Source organism: Rhinopithecus bieti, unplaced genomic scaffold (assembly GCF_001698545.2).
Source record: "Rhinopithecus bieti isolate Rb0 unplaced genomic scaffold, ASM169854v2 scaffold_58095, whole genome shotgun sequence".
Classification (NCBI taxonomy): Eukaryota; Metazoa; Chordata; class Mammalia; order Primates; family Cercopithecidae; genus Rhinopithecus; species Rhinopithecus bieti.
This window is the reverse complement of record NW_016823660.1, coordinates 1264743-1281263: the sequence shown is the minus strand read 5'-3', so window position 1 is coordinate 1281263 and position 16521 is coordinate 1264743. Positions and strand designations below refer to the sequence as shown.

General features: G+C 38.6%; 1 protein-coding gene across 1 annotated transcript in view; it reads left to right on the top strand.

Moving 5' to 3' along the window:
- Window positions 1-38: 38 nt before the first annotated feature.
- The window catches only part of WAC (WW domain containing adaptor with coiled-coil), a 91075-nt gene continuing 74592 nt past the window's right edge, over window positions 39-16521 (top strand). Inside the window, exons 1-3 of the mRNA XM_017861695.1 lie at window positions 39-123; window positions 229-265; window positions 1785-1980. Of these exons, the coding sequence (XP_017717184.1) occupies window positions 1842-1980 (139 nt within the window). The 5' untranslated portion in view covers window positions 39-123; window positions 229-265; window positions 1785-1841. The remainder of the gene's footprint in view (window positions 124-228; window positions 266-1784; window positions 1981-16521) is intronic.

Genomic DNA, 16521 nt, shown 5'->3' with positions numbered 1-16521 from the left:
CGGGCGGGAACAGAGTGTGGCGGGGGGGGGGGGGCCGGCTTTGCGGCGTTTTGCCCTCCCCGGCCCTCCCGGAGGCTCCGGGTTTGCGCCGTGTGCGCGCGGGGCTCGGCGCCGGGGCGCTGGGTAGGTCTCCCGCGGGGAGGGGCGGCGGGGGACCCGTTTTCTTCCTCCCCGGCCCCCCCACCCCCGCCGTGTCTTATGTCGCTGTCTTCTCTTCCTGTTTTTCAGCTGTCACGACCGGAGGGGGGACTCGCAGCCTTACCAGGTACCAGCCGAGGCCGGGGTGGAGGGATTGGAAGGGGCCGGAGGGGGAAGGGAGGGACTGCTACTCGAGCGCAGGCCTCAGAAGTCGATACAGGCCCTTCGGTGCAACACATCCGAAACTAGCACCGCAGGTCCCCTTAAAATTCGAGGTTTGGTTCCATTAGTGCTCTCCAGCAAGGTTTAGTGACTTATTTTGACAGGTGACTGGAGGGAGTTCGCTGATTTAGGAAAAAAGAATCATTGGCAGCCAGAAAGACCTGACTGGATTATTTGCGGGTGAAGGAATCGATGGGATGAGATGATAGGTGACTTCCGAGGCTTATTTATTTATTTATTGTGTTGGGGGAACTGAAAGTTAATGTAAAGATACTAAAATTAAGTGAAGGACTTGGGATAAATAGCTAAATGACTTAAAACTTTCAAGTACTGTTCTCTTTTCCTTTTCATATTTTGGTATACTTAATTGCGTTACAAGTAAAAGATGTGTGCTTTTGTTTCTGTAAGAATTGAGGTCTTTGGGTACTTGGATAATCATTCTAATGTAGGTGGTTCTAGGTAGGTGGGTTTTTTTTTGTTACTGCAGTCGTTGCGTGTAAAGTTCTAAGAATTATGATAGAAGTGGCCCCAGTTTTCAGGAAGCAAACCTCATAAATGATTGTTAACCATCAGATAACTACAGAAACACTTTCTACGTCTTAAAGGCCCAGAGAATAGATTTCTACCTGATAGTTGTGTTATACAGCTGAATTTGAAAACACCGTCCTCTGATGTGTAAAACATTGGATATGTCAAAAATTAAACCTTAGTGAATCTGTTCTCCAAAGCCTAGCTAATTACACATTGCAATAGACTAAGTACATCATGGTTGTCCTAAGATATGTGTTAGAATAAAGCTAAACCATTACTTTGAGTGCGTTATGCTTGGTTAGAAATAGTACTCACATTGGTTTATTTTGGTCAATATTTTTATACCTTAAAATTGTTTCCCACACGTGTGAGAGTAAGGAAGTTACGTCTGAAATGCCTTATTTGAATCAAAGAATTGGAGAAACCAGTGTGTGGATTTTTTTTTTTTTTTTTTTTGTAGGTTTGCAGAAGTATGCATGTCCTTATTTATATATGTGTTTGTGTATATCAGCTGTAGAGCAGAAATTGATTATAGTAGTACTGAATTTCTAGCTTTCTTCTGACTGTCAAAAAATGATTTTAAATATTTCCAGCCAAATTTCTTTTTTTTTCAGAATCAGTGTGCCAAGGTGGTTTGATTTATTTATAAGATAATGGAGTATTTTTTTTTCTTTTTTAATGTTTACTATTATGATTTGTAGCAGGAGTCTTATTGTAACACTTAAGCATTAGGTTTTTTGTCTGAGAAACTTTGAAGAGTAAAGCAGAAAGTGGAAATTTTAATAAGTTCATGAAATTTGATGATAATACACCAAAATTTATGTTTAAATTAGTTTAGGGAGTTTAAGGTTTCAATTCTTTCTCTCTTTTTTTGGGGGGGTGATGTTTTACAGGCACTTAAGTATTCATCGAAGAGTCACCCCAGTAGCGGTGATCACAGACATGAAAAGATGCGAGACGCCGCAGATCCTTCACCACCAAATAAAATGTTGCGGAGATCTGATAGTCCTGAAAACAAATACAGTGACAGCACAGGTCACAGTAAGGCCAAAAATGTTCATACTCACAGAGTTAGAGAGAGGGATGGTGGTGAGTATCTTTCTTGTTGAAACTTTGACATATATTTTTAATAATAGCTCTATATAAAACAATAGGTGGCAGCGTATTTCTAGCTTGAAAAGTTACTGTTCGGTTGTGTCATTAAAATGTTTTAATCCTATCGATTTTTTTTTTTTTTTTTACTCGGAACAAGTTACTGTAGAAGTAAGATGCTGATGTGAGCATCTAAAAAGTGCATCTAAGGCCGGGTGCAGTGGCTCACGCCTGTAATCTCAGCACTTGGGAGGCCAAGGCAGGCAGATTACTTGAGGTCAGGAGTTCGAGACCAGCCTGGCTAACAGGTGAAAACCTGTCTCTTATTAGAAACAAAAGTTAGTTGGGCGTGGTGGTGGTGGTGGTGGCAGGCGCCTGTAGTTCCAGCTACTCAGGAGGCTGAGGCAGGGGAATCACTTGAACCTGGTTGGTGGAGGTTGCAGTGAGCGTGAGATGGTGCCACTGCACTCCAGCCTGGGTGACAGAGTGAGACTCCATTACAAAAAAAAAGTGGACTTTAGTGTCTGATAACAAGGGAAGGCATTTATGAATACAGTTTAAAACATGCTTTGTTAAGGATGGGAAAATGCAGGACGTTTATCCAAGAAAGGAACTTTGGACTTACAAAGATTTAAGTTTATTTTGAAGTCCTTATTGTTGCTTCAGTTTGTTGCTTTTTAAGGTGTTCAAATCTGTTTTCTAATTACGATGGTAAATTACGAATTTAAAACTCAGTGTGTTTTTTCAGGATAGTACCCAGATTTTAAAATTATTCATTACTTAGAGGATACATTCTTGCTTTTTGTTGTGAACATTTTATTTTCAGTATTCTCCAGTTTCGGTGATGTGATTTTGATACCTCGTTCATTGAAATATTCTTTTTAAAAGTTAGTCTGATTTCTTTTGTACAGTCATATATCTTCAATTATAAGTTTGCCTCAAGCTCTTTGTTGTAGGAGGCTGAGAATGAGTAAACAAAACCAATTCTCAGTAACTATTTTCAGACTTAATTTGCCCTAAATTTGCCAGAATTACATTTCATGTCAAAAGCATGCATTAAGGAACAAAGCAATTTTAGTAAAGACATCTATATTCTTTCCTACTGTAACATGTTGCTCAACTTAGATAATATATCTTAAGTAGATTTACAATATTAAAAGGTTCCAAGAAAACTCAGTAAAGTATCATGTGACTTTTTGCCCCTGTTGGCAACTAATTCAATATTTTGCTTACTTTAAAAAAAAAATACCTTGCAACTTCTGGTCCCTTTTGTCCTCCTATGATAGAAATCAGCTTTATTCATTGTGATCGTATATTGAGAAACATTGTCTTCCTCTAATTACTGGTTTGAGAAAATTAATACTGGTCAGAAGATTGCACTGGGTTTGAATAATTTGGATGAGAAGAAAGTAGTTCTCTATTGAATGTAGTTATAGCTTAGTGCTATTTATGCAGATAAACCACGTTTTTGTCTGTAACAGTAGTAGCAGGTGTATTTGATTATTAAAATGTTACAAGTTATTGGGGTGCAAAATTAAACTTTTAGAGTTATCAGTTTTGTGGGTATGTTTTCCATAGTGTTATATAAAGCCCGAGATGGTACTGTCAACCACTCTTCTATAGCAGATTTCATTTCAAATGTTAGCTCCTGGAGAGGAGGTATTGGTTGTACTATACTGTACTGTATTTTGAAAAATTTGGTGATTGTAACAAAATAGGATATGACACCTCATCTTCTTCCAGGTTGGCTCTTATTTTAGTGACTGTGATCCAGTATATTCCCAAATGCAAGAAGTCAGTTTTTCATTCAAAGAAACTTACTTTATAAATGCTTTCAATCATTTCCAGCAAACCTTGCTCAGCCAGTTCTTTTACAGGTGAAGTAATCCCAAGAACATTCTGTTGCTTATTCATTCAGCAAACCTGGGGCATTTACTATGTGCCAACATTTGTGTAATACCCCTGGGAGTCAAGATGTGATCTTGGCCTTGAAGCTATTCTTAAATGCTTTTGACTCTTAGCCACTTACTTTTTCTGTACCTATTTTTTCTTCACTTTGTTTTTTTCCATTTTTCTGCCTGTGTGAACTCCAGGTACTTGTTAACTTTTCGTTTTTAAAAATTTGCATCTTTCCTGATGTTTCTTTAGCTTCATTTGCAAGAAACTTGATGTTTTTCTGATCTAATCACTTGCTAAGTTAGGCCCCACTTTCTGATTTTCTTTCTAGCTGCTTGTTGTCTTCTGGAGTCTTCCAGCTAATACTGCAGTTCCATTCCTGTCTCTACCATCTCTAACAGACCTGGCAGCCATATTCCTTTAAATTATATGGGAATAATAATATGAGATATATCTCCATTCTGAAATTGAGAGTAAATCTTTGATATTAATACTGTCTTTAAAAAATGTAAAATGGTGATTTTTCCTCATTTAATACTGAGATATTTAGTCATAATTTGATTTTTGGTGTTTTATTTTTTCTTTTATTGCTAATGATGTGTTTGGCACTAACTTGTTAAAAGTGTATATGTATGATTTTTATTGCAGACATTATAAACTACTTTGGATTTTTATCCAAAAATGAATTCAGGTGGGTTCAGTGGCTCACGCCTGTAATCTCAGCACTTTGGGAGGCTGAGGTGGGCAGATCACCGGAGGTCAGGTTTTGAGACCAGCCTGGTCAACATGGTGAAACCCTATCTCTAATACAGATATAAAAATTAGCTGGGCACAGTGACGAGTGCCTGTAATCTCAGCTACTAGGGAGGCTGAGGCAGGAGAATCACTTGAACCCAGGAGGTGGAGGTTGCAGTGAGCTGAGATTGTGTCACTGCACTGCAGCGTGGGAAACCGATGTGAGACCCTGTCTTTAAAAAAAAAAAAAAAAAAGCAGCCAGGCACTGCTTCATCTCTGTAATCCTGGTTGCTTGGGAGGTTGAGATGGGAGGGTCCTTTGAAGCCAGGAGTTTGAGACTAGCCTTGGCAACATAGCAAGACCCTGTCTCTACTAAAAAAAAAAAAAAAAAAAAAAATTTTTAATTGGCTTGGTGTGGTGATGCCTGCCTGTAGTCCTAGTGCCTGTAATCCCAGTTCCTTGGGAGACCTGATGTGGGATAATTGCTTGCGCCCAGGAGTTTGAGGTTAACAGCGAGCTGTGGTTGTGCCACCACTCTCTCTCCTGGGTTGATAGAGTGAGACCTGTCTCTTTTAAAAAAAGAAAAAAGAATTAATGTGTATAAGTTCAAGACCATTACCAAAAATCAAATGCAAGTGAGTTGGATTATCTAAGCTCTAAGCATGTAAAAAACTTAAGGTTACAGCAAGTTACTTATTATATTCATTGAACTACAAATTTCTTATTTTTTTATTTTAAGATTTAATGATATTCTTTACTAATAACCTATATGCTGTGATTTGTAACTTGTATTTTACAAAGCAAGTTAAACAAATGTGGAACTTGTAAAGTGTTTGTTTTCCTTAGGATTAGGCTTTACTGGCATCACAGCATTTTTCAGTAATTACTAGATTTCTTAGCATCTTGAATTTCATTGAAAAATGCTCGTTCGGAAGTAATGTATGAAAGGACTTTCAGGTATACTATAAAAAATGAGAAATCGGGGATTGTGAGAGTTTTACTCCCAAAACCTTATTAGTTAAAATAAGACTTGCTGTGACATAACGTGTATAAAGAGTTAGAGATTTTATCCTTTAGGATTTATTAAAAGAAATAGTGTGTATTGTAAATTTAAGAGAGGTTATATGAGAGTATAATTAAAAGGTTTTTTTGTGAAATTAGTTACTGTTATATAGTCTGTGATCTGTCTATAAACATACAATCTTTTGTTTAAAGTAACCAAAAGCAAAAACCTTAAGGTACAATCGTTAGGGTTTTTTTGGTTTTTTTTTTTGGAGACGAGTCGTTCAGGCTGGAGTGCAGTGGTGTGATGCCGGCTGGCTGCGCCCTCTGACTCCTGGGTTCAAACGATGCTTCTGCCTTAATGTCCCAAGTAGCTGGGATTACAAACATGCACCATCGTGCCAGGCTAATTTTTGTATTTTTAGTAGAAACAGGGTTTCACCGTGTTTTCCAGGCTGGTCTCAAACTGCTGGCCTCAAGTGATCTGCCTACCTCGGCCTCTCAGAGTGCTAGGATTACAGGCATGAGCCACCGCGCCTGGCCCATAGTGAAGTTTTTATCTTGTCATTTAGCTATATCTTTGGAAAAATTTGGAAATGTATTTTCATCTCCCTAACTTTCAAACAAAAGTTACTGTTAACATTTTGAAGGAGTTAGTAGGGATTATTTGGCGATAATTTGTCTTTTTTTTTTTTTTTTTGAGACAGAGTCTTGCTCTGTCACCCAAGCTGGAGTGCACTGGCCAGATCTCAGCTCACTGCAAGCTCCGCCTCCTGGGTTCACGCCATTCTCCTGCCTCAGCCTCCCGAGTAGCTGGGACTACAGGCGCCTGCCACCTCGCCCGGCTAGTTTTTTGTATTTTTTAGTAGAGACGGGGTTTCACCGTGTTGGCCAGGATGGTTTCGATCTCCTGACCTTGTGATCCGCCCGCCTCGGCCTCCCAAAGTGCTGGGATTACAGGCTTGAGCCACCGCGCCCGGCCAATTTGTCTTTTTTTAAAAAATATAATTAGTAAAGTTTGAGTCTTTCACATTGAATAATAGACTGGCAGTTGAGCAACATGGTCTTTTCCTTGTTTAGATGACTTTGAAGTATGCTTTGCGTTAGTAATGTTAGAAATTACTAACATTAGAAATGTATAGAAAGTACTATAGAAATTAACAGTTGCTTTTGATATTCATGTTGACATTGGAAGACAACAGATGGTATCCTTATTTCGCAGTTTTACAAATGAGGGAAAATTTAATAAAATTGAAGAGATAGCGACAGCTGCGTCTAGAAACTAGTTCTCTAACTTTGGTAACTGTTGTACATTGTCAGAGATGAAACACTTTTGTATTGAAAGCTTATTTGGTGGTGGTTACTATGGCATGAATTAGTTTGAAGGTATTTTTGCTTTTATCCTCCTAATATCTTCATCCATCTTCCCTCAGTGGTTACAATGTGCCAAATTATAGTATGCTGATAAAATGTATTTGTGTAGTTCTAGGCCCAGTTGTCAACATTAGTGTTTTATTTCCAAAAATAAGTTTTGACATGGAAGCATGACACAAATTTCACTAGGAAAAGTCCATTTTCTCTTAATCCCTCATATCTAAAGACTTGTTTACAAAGTGAAAATATTGTATGTAATCTAATATACTAATGTTTGGATTTTAATACTATTGACTAATGTTAAGTATTTTTTGTCTAGTAAAAATAGTGACACGTGACCTTTTTTAATTGATTTATTTTCAGTGATAAGATAATACTATGCAGAAGTGTTTGCACTGGATTTCCATTGGTCAATTTAGAAAACACAGGAAACATACTCTGTTTCAAAAGAAATGGAATAAGATTGAAGGAGTAGCAGTCTTAATGTTCCAACTCTTCAGCGGTTTTTTTAATTTTAGAAAACGGTGTCTGTGATGTAAGCATCTGTGCATGTAAATTTTTAAATTTGAACACCAGCACCAAGTCATTTGTCTTACGGCTTCTCATCATCACATTTTAACATTTTTTATATTTTTAGAGAGATGGTTATTATGTATTGTTTATGATTTAATGGTATTTCTATTTTACAATCATAAGAATATTTTGGAATGAGTTCACTTAGATCCTTAGATCCTTTAAGACAGTTCTTAATTGAACTGTTTTCTAGTTGTGCAAGAAATATTTAAAATTTTTGGTGTAACATACTTAGGGTTTTGGTCTGTAATTCACAGGAAATTTATGTATTTTAATTTGTCTCTATTAAGCATCTGTTACCTTATTCTGTTGTGCAGAATTGTTGGGGCGGGGGGTAGTGCATCATTTTGTTAAATGATGCTGGAAAGAGTGAAGATGGAAATCACCTGTGTATTTGGGTTGCTATACCAGGCATTAGATATAACTTGTTGTCAATTTAATCATACAAAACCAGTTTGTGTGTGTGTGTGTGTGTGTGTGTGTGTGTGTGTGTTTTGAGACAGAGTCTCACTTTGTACCCAGACTGGAATGCAGTGGCACGATCTCAATCTCACCTCACTGCGACCTCCACCTCCTGACAAAACCAGTTATTTGGGTCTTGTAAATATATTCTTTTTTTTTTTTTTTTTTTTTGAGCCGGAGTCTTGCTCTGTCGCCAGGGCTGGAGTGCAGTGGCCGGATCTCAGCTCACTGCAAGCTCCGCCCCCCGGGTTCTCGCCATTCTCCTGCCTCAGCCTCCCAAGTAGCTGGGACTACAGGCGCCTGCCACCTCGCCCGGCTAGTTTTTTGTATTTTTTAGTAGAGACGGGATTTCACCGTGTTAGCCAGGATGGTCTCGATCTCCTGACCTCATGATCCACCCGTCTCGGCCTCCCAAAGTGCTGGGATTACAGGCTTGAGCCACCGCGCCCGGCCGCTTGTAAATATATTCTATGAACAGTCTTTTTCAGGATTTGTACGATGCTTTATAATTTTCAAGGGGTTTCTATACTGTTTCTCATCTGACTACAGTAGCTCTTTGAAATAGGCTGATCAGTATTATTCCTGTTGTACTGATGAAATTATAAAGTATTTAGCCTACTGTTGTTGAAACTGGAAGTCTCTTCACATAAAATTTTATCTCTGCCTTCAAATTATACTCCAAGTTTAACTAATTCTCACTACTTTATCATTTTAGTTCTGGCTACCAGCTTTTCTCAGCTTGAATTCTGCAAGAGCCCCCTCATGTTCCTGAGTTCATTTTGCTTTATATAATTGTTTCCCCACACAGTAGCCAGAGTGATCCAGTTAAAATGCCAGTCACCTCACATCTCTCTCAAGCTCACGGCCCTCCAGTGACTCCTTGTTTCTTAGCAAGACTTATAATAGATCCTGTGTAATCTGGTGTCTGGGTATTTTTTCAGCCTCTTCTGCTATCTTCTTGTTTGTGCTACTCTCTCCATACTGGCCCTGCAGTCAGAAGTTTGTTCCTGTCTCGGGTGTTCTGCATATTATGCACCTTTATATTTCTCCTACTGTGCTCACTCACTTCAGTAATGTGTTTTCTGCTTAGGTGTCGCCCTCTCACAGGGCCTTCTCTGCCCTTGCTGAACACCCTGAAACAGTCATTCTCATCATTGTCTTTCCTTGCCCCTGCTTGTTCCTTCCTTGTGTGAAGGTGACCTGTTATGATTTACTTATAGTCATTGTACTAGAACATGACATGGGCATTCCTGAAGGTCACTGTGCTGTGCAAAATTGCACCAGACCAATTTATGGGGAAAAGGGGTTAGGAGCACAGTAACCAAAACATTGTCAGTGACATATTTTAAAAGATAAGAACCTAATAAAATTGTAACTTAATTTTATATATATAAAATAGTTAAGGAATACTTTAGCACCGCAATAAATGGCACTTTACCTTGACCAAAATCTGACTTCCTGTGGAAGTGGCCACTCATCGGAAGGGTTGCAGCTCATGAATTACTGTGAAGTGATGGATGGAAGATACCTGATATGAAACAAAAACTTGTAACATCAAATGTGGATGGACCTGACTCATAATTCATGATGAACTAAGATAGCTATTAGATGTTTTAGCTGTGTGTATCTGTGCCTTGCGAATTCCTGTGCAGCTTGATGTAAACTAGTGTTTCTCACAGGTGAAAATACACATGGGTGGGAAATTTGCTGTTTTCTGATATATCAGCTTTCAAACAAATTTGTGTATTTGGAAATAAATGTTACAGCAGAACTGACTGTATTTTAGTTTTTGTTTGCCTGCCTTCTGTGGAATATAAGCTCCACCAGAAGAGGAAGTGAGTTTTAATGTTTTAACCACCTTGTATTCCTGTGACCTAGAATGGTGCCTGAAACTTCATAGCATTTCACTAAATGGATAGATAGAAAAAGTTTGGATTGTTATAATTTAAGGGAATGAAATTACAGTATTTTGGATTAGTGTTCCTCAAACTTGAATGTGTATACTAAGCACCTGGAGATACCATAGTCAGTAATTCTGGGGTGGGTTCCAAAGATCTGCCTTTTAGCAAGATCTCGGGTGATGCCTATGCTTCACTCAAGTAACAGGGTTCTATAGCAGCACTGTCCAGTGGAAACATGTTAGCCACAAATGCAAACTGTATGTGTACTTCTCTAGTAGCTTTGCTTAAAAGTAAAAATGAATCAATTTTAGTATATTTGAGCTGATACATAAAAAATATTTTAACATGTAATTGATACCTTAAAAACTATTAATGACATACTTTATATTCCCTTTTTTGTATAAGATCTTTGAAATCCAGTGTCTGTTTAATATTTACAGCACATTTTCAGTTTGGACAAGCCACATTTCATGTGTTTAATTGCCACATGTGAGTGGTGGTTGTTGACTTGGACAATGCAGTTCTGAAGAATGTGATCGCTCTGTTGGCCTGACTTTTACACTTATTTTTATTTCTCTAAAGAAAGTTTTTTGTATGCTTGACTTCTGAAATGCCATATTTATGCAAAGCAAGATTGGAGTTAATGGGTCCTTGAACTATGTATTCTGTAATCCTTCCAGAATTGGTTTTCTTTGTTTTGTTTTTGTTGTTGTTGTTGTTGTTGTTGTTTTAGGCAGGGTCTCTCTCTGTCAACCCAGGCTGGAGTGCAGCGGCTCAATCTCGGCTCACTGCAAGCTCACCTCCACAGGTCAAGTGATTTTCCTGCCACCCAAATAGCTGAGATTACAGGTGCACACTGCCGCACCCAGCTAATTTTTGTATTTTTAGTAGAGATGGGGTTTTGTCATGTTGGCCAGGCTGGTCTGAAACTCTTGGCCTCATGTGATGCATTTGCCTCAGCCTCCCAAAGTGCTGGGATTACAGGCGTGAGCCACTGAGTCCAGCTTCTTTCCAGATTTTTTGGTAAAATTGTTTCACATTGTGTTCCCTTTTTTTAAGCTTGTATTAATATTTGCATAGTGGATTAAACAAATTCTTGGTGTTGACTCTCAATCTTAGAGGACTGACTAGAAGTAGTTTTCATTTGGGGCTTAGGGAATATTGATACCTACTTTATACTTCTAGCTGATTAGGAAAATCATTTTTTAGTTAGGTTTGTGTTTTGGTTCAGCACTCATAGCTAAGTGACCTAACATGCTACTTCATTTCTGAGTGTTTGTGTCCATCCCTGTAGGATTCTTGCGGGGTTAAATGAGATTGTGTGTATCTAACACTTCTAAAGCATTTACCTCAGTGCCCAGACTGTGACAGAGTAGATTAGGCTTGCTGTTACTCCTGTGATTAAATTTAGTGTCAGATTAGCAATCTGTAGCTTCTTCTAAAGCTGTTGCTGCTTGCTTTGTTTAGAGTTAGGAAGAAACATGCTGGACACTTTGCGAAATGAGACCTACATGATGTGGGCTGTGGGAACATTCTAACTTGGAACTTGCCCGTCTCCAGGACTTTGTGCTTCAGAGATTTTTGGGGATAGATGTAAGGGTTAAAAAACAGAAAACGGCCAGGCGCAGTGACTCACGCCTGTAATACCAGCACTTTGGGAGGCCAAGGTGGGCAGATCACCTGAGCTCAGGAGTTTGAGACCAGCCTGGGCAACATGGTAAAACCCTGTGTCTACTAAAAATACAAAAATTAGCTGGGGCCAGGTGGTGCATACCGATAAATCCCAGCTACTGGAGGAGCTGAGACGGGAGAATCGCTTGAACCCGGGATTGCACCACTGCACTCCAGCCTGGGTGACAGAGTGAGACTCTGTCTCAAAAAAAAAAAAAAAGCAGTGCAAGTTTAGAGTAATGGTTCCCAAATTAGGCTGCTTATTAGGCTCCCTTGAGAAGCTTTTAAAGTTATAGCTTCCTTGACTCCATCCTCATTACCCAGAATCAAAGCAATAGTTGATGGAGCCTAGAAAACTGAATTTTTATGCCGGGCGCGGTGGCTCATGCCTGTAATCCTGGCACTTTGGGAGGCCGAGGTAGGCGGATCACCTGAGGTTGGGAGACACTAGCCTGACCAACATGGAGAAACCTCATCTCTACTAAAAATACAAAATTAGCCAGGCGTGGTGGTGCATGCCTGTAATCCCAGCTACTCGGGAGGCTGAGGCAGGAGAATTGCTTGAACCTGTGAGGCAGAGGTTGTGGTGAGCTGAGATCATGCCATTTCGTTGCACGCTGGGTAACAAAAGCAAAACTCGGTCTAAAAAAAGAAAAAGAAAACAATTTTAAAATAAACACTGGGTTAATTTAAATATTTATAAATGCAGATTTAGGGAGTACACAGAAGGGAAGAGGAACTCTGAATCGGACATTAAGGAATGTAAGTTTTATCATTAATCTGATTATTAGAGTGGTTATTTGGCAAATCGTGTAATATGTTCTTGTTTCAAAGAATTCTCTGTAGTCCTAGATTCACAGATAGGATTTGTAAGTGATTGCTATTAAATAGCTAACTTAATATCCTGTGGCAAGGGCATCTAATGCCTAGCAGTAGAGAAGTTTCTAATTGGACAGGCCAGTGAGATATATTATATTGGGTAGTATCTGGAGCCACTGGTGTTACTTTAGATAATACGTACTTAGGTACTACATTTCCACCATAACCCCTCGTCTCTAGCAAAAAGCTGTCCTGAGACACGTCAGTGGTAAATTTCATTTAGCTTTTATCTCGGTTTGAAAAATAGCCTTTCCCCAAGTTAGTAAAGTAGACTTAGGCCGACCTTAGGTGTTAACAAAAGATTTCTTGAAGTTTACCCTTAGGAGTATTTGCATCTTAAAGGAAAATTAGAATGTGTGTGGTTGATATATTTAGATAGTGCTAGTCTTTCTGTGTAGGGTTTAATTACTTCTGACTTTGTATGAAAGTGTGCCAGAAGAGCATGACCTACTACTATTGGCATCTTCCGAAAGGTTCTGATCCGTTCTATATTCATAGAACTAATCTTTTCTGGTAGCTGAAAAAGAAATACTAGTGAATTATGATATCCTGGGAATACTTTGGTTAGGATGAAGAGAGGATCATGATAAAATATTTCTGCATTTAATAATTTGTTCTGACTTCATAGAATTGTGTGCCTGTTGATTGTGAAGATTCACTGTAACGGAAGAAAGCTGGAGAAGTTGGGGTACAGAGTGACAGGCTGCTAGAAGTACTGTTCTCTGCTGCCTTCAGCCTTTCCTGTGGTTATTGGGGCTGGTTTCTGTTCTACTGCCTGCTGGGTCCTTGACAGTCTTCTAAGCATTCATATTTAATATGATATGCTCAGATAACCTGAATCGCAGTTATGATACTTTGATTTTTTTAAAATAATAATTAATTCCGAAAGTACTACTACCTAAAACGAAAATAATTTTTTATTTTTGCATAGTTATGAGAGTTCCTTTTTTATATAGCTGTTAAATAAATGCCAGTGTTAATTATTTTGGAAAAAGAGAATGATGTACTTAGACCGTTAAACTCCCCTTTGAGTTTGACCAATTTTATTTATTTAAACATGTAAATTTTGTAAACTTCGCTGCTTTGTTCATATTGCATAGGTTTTGATGGAAAGTTGAAGAGTCATATCTCATTTTTTATTCAAGCCTAAATGTAATTTCAGTTTTGATTTGTCTTTTTTTTTTTAAACCCAGATCTATTAAGAAGTGTATTTTAAAAATCTAAATGAGTCAGTTTTGTAAATGACTGTTAGGCTTTCTGTTTCTAATTTTCTTGGCTTTTTGGAACTAGGATTGTTACTATCTCTGGATACTTTGTCGGTATTTTTTGGATATTTGAAAATAATGTATTTCCTGTTGGGTACAAAGCTCTCTGTCAGTAGATCAAGCTTTTTAATTATGTAATGAATAATATGTAGTAAGTCTTTTGTATCTTTATTTGATTTAGGATTTTCTGACAGATGGGATAATTTTCTAGCATAGTTGATTTCATTTCTCATTTTTAAAAGCACTAAAAATTTTGCTTTGTCTGTTACATATGTTTGCTTAAAGACTTAGGGCTTTTGGCCAGGTGCGGTGGCTCACTCCTGTAATCCCAGCACGTTGGGAGGGCAAAGTGAGCAGATCACCTGAGGTCAAGAGTTAGAGATCAGCCTGGCCAACATGGTGAAACCCCGTCTCTACTAAAAATACAAAAGTTAGCTGGGTGTGGTGGCATGCGCCCGGCTATTTGGGAGGCCGAGGTAGGAGAATCACTTGAGCCCAGGAGGCGGAGGATGCAGTGAGCCTGGATCATGCCACTGCACTCCAGCCTGGGCAACAAGAGTGAGACTCCATCTCAAAAAAAGAAAAAAAAAAAGACTTATAACTTTTTTTTGTGAATTGTAATCTAAGACTTTGCATATTGGGAAATGTCTTCATTTTGTTTTCAGGTCTGAATTCAATTATCTTTTGGCTATATTAAAAAATCATTTATCCTTGAATATTTGTTTTTCCTGAAGATATTTCTAAAATGCTGATTACCGTTCAATGTTAGAAACGCGGAGCTGGTATCAATCCTAGTTCTTTTTCATAGGTACCCACTGGGATGTATGACTCCTAATTTACTCTACCACACAGGTTGAAAGTTTAGTTTTTCCTTCTTTATCCTTGGATCTGAAACTTCACAAATCTCACTTTGTAAGTGTAGGCCTTTTTTCATTACTTCTAATTAATGCGTTTTTTTTTTTTTTATTATATTTTTTCTTTCTTTTTTTTTCGAGAGAGAGTTTCGCTCTTGTTGCCCAAACTGGAGTGCAATGGCGCAATCTTGGCTCACTGCAATCTCTGCCTCCTGGGTTCAAGCAATTTCTCCTGCCTCAGCCTCCCAAGTAGCTGGGATTACAGGCGCACGCCACTACACCTGGCTAATTTTTTGTATTTTTAGTAGAAACGGGGTTTTACCGTGTTAGCCAGGCTGGTCTCAAACTCTGTACCTCAGGTGATCCAGCTGCCTTGGCCTCCCAAAGTGCTGGGATTACAGGAGTGAGCCACCACTCCTGGCCAACATTTTAATTTTCTAAAGACCCTGGACAATACCCTGAATGCTTAGTGCTTTTTTGTCTGACACTATCCGTTGGAGAGTCATCTGCCACACTCTTTTTTTCTTCTCTTTTACTTGTTTCTAACTTTTCTCCTTTTGGAACTCCTGTTAGATGTTTTTTGGTTCTATTCTTTTTCTGTCTTGCCTTGTAAATTAGTGAGTACGGTAGTTAGATAGTATTTAAGTGTACACTGGACTCTGGGGAGAATCCCTTGGCATCTTCTTTCAACTCCCTGATATTTAAAGCTATGTTCATTTCATCCACCTATTCCAAGTTTTATTTTGGGTGCTGTGCTTTTAATTTTTCATAGCTTTTTTGTGATTTTATGACTGATTTACTAGAAATACTCTTGAGAATTTGGGTTTTTAGTTTTTTTCATGTTAAATATTTTTTTTCTGGTTTGAGTTCAGTGCATCATATCCATGTTACTGGGTTTCTCAGATGCTTGCTGTTTATAGTTGTCTATTTATATTTGGGAATGCAAGACTAGGTCAACTCTTTCAAATAGAATATGTGGTTGAAAATGTTTGCTGTCTGAGCTGTCCAGTGTGGTAGCCACCAGCCACATGTATATTGAACATTTGAAATGTGGCTAGTGCAGCTAAGAAACTCAATTTTTGTAGTTTTTTTTGGTTTTGTTTTGTTTTTGAGGCAGAATCTCATCCTGTCACCCAGGCTGGAGTGCACTGCTATGATCATGGTTCACTGCAGCCTCAAAAAAACTCCTGAGCTCAGATGATCCTCCTGCCACAACCTCCCACGTAGTTGAGCCTACAGGCGCGTGCCGCCACTCCTGGCTAATTTTTGCATTTTTTATAGAGACGGAGTTTTGCCGTATTACCCAGGCTAGTCTTGAGCTCCTGGCTTTAAATGATCATCCTGCCTCAGCCTCCCAAAGTGCTGGGATTATAGGTGTGAGCCACCACATCCAGCCAACTTTTTGATTTTTTATGGTGTTGGTTTTCCTTTCTGTACTGCTGTTTTAATCTCATTCTTGAGCTCTGCTACTGAAAATTGACTGTTTGCTGAGGTGTTCTGTCTTTGCTGCTTTCTCAGTTTTCAGACCCTACCTGGGTGTAGCTGTGGGTATCTCATGCTTCTGTTACTCCTTTCATTTCCAGGCCTACATATCTCTGTTTTGCTTGTTAGACAGCCACCACCTGATGTTCTATAGATAATCTTCCTAAATCTTTTTCTAACTTGACTATTCCCTGTCCTGATTAATGCCTGGGAAGTTGTCCTTAATTCTTTTCTTTTAGAGGCAACTTCCAGAACTCATTGCCCTGTTTTAAAATACTGCAATATCTTGTTTACAGACCTGTTGTCTCATTCCTTACCCAAAGCTGAGTAAAAATTAACTACAAATTTAAACATATTCCTTTCATTAACCCTGAAAGCCTGAATTTTAGAGGTCTTAATTATATTGTATTGATGACAGTTGTCCAAATACGAGTTTTTCTCTC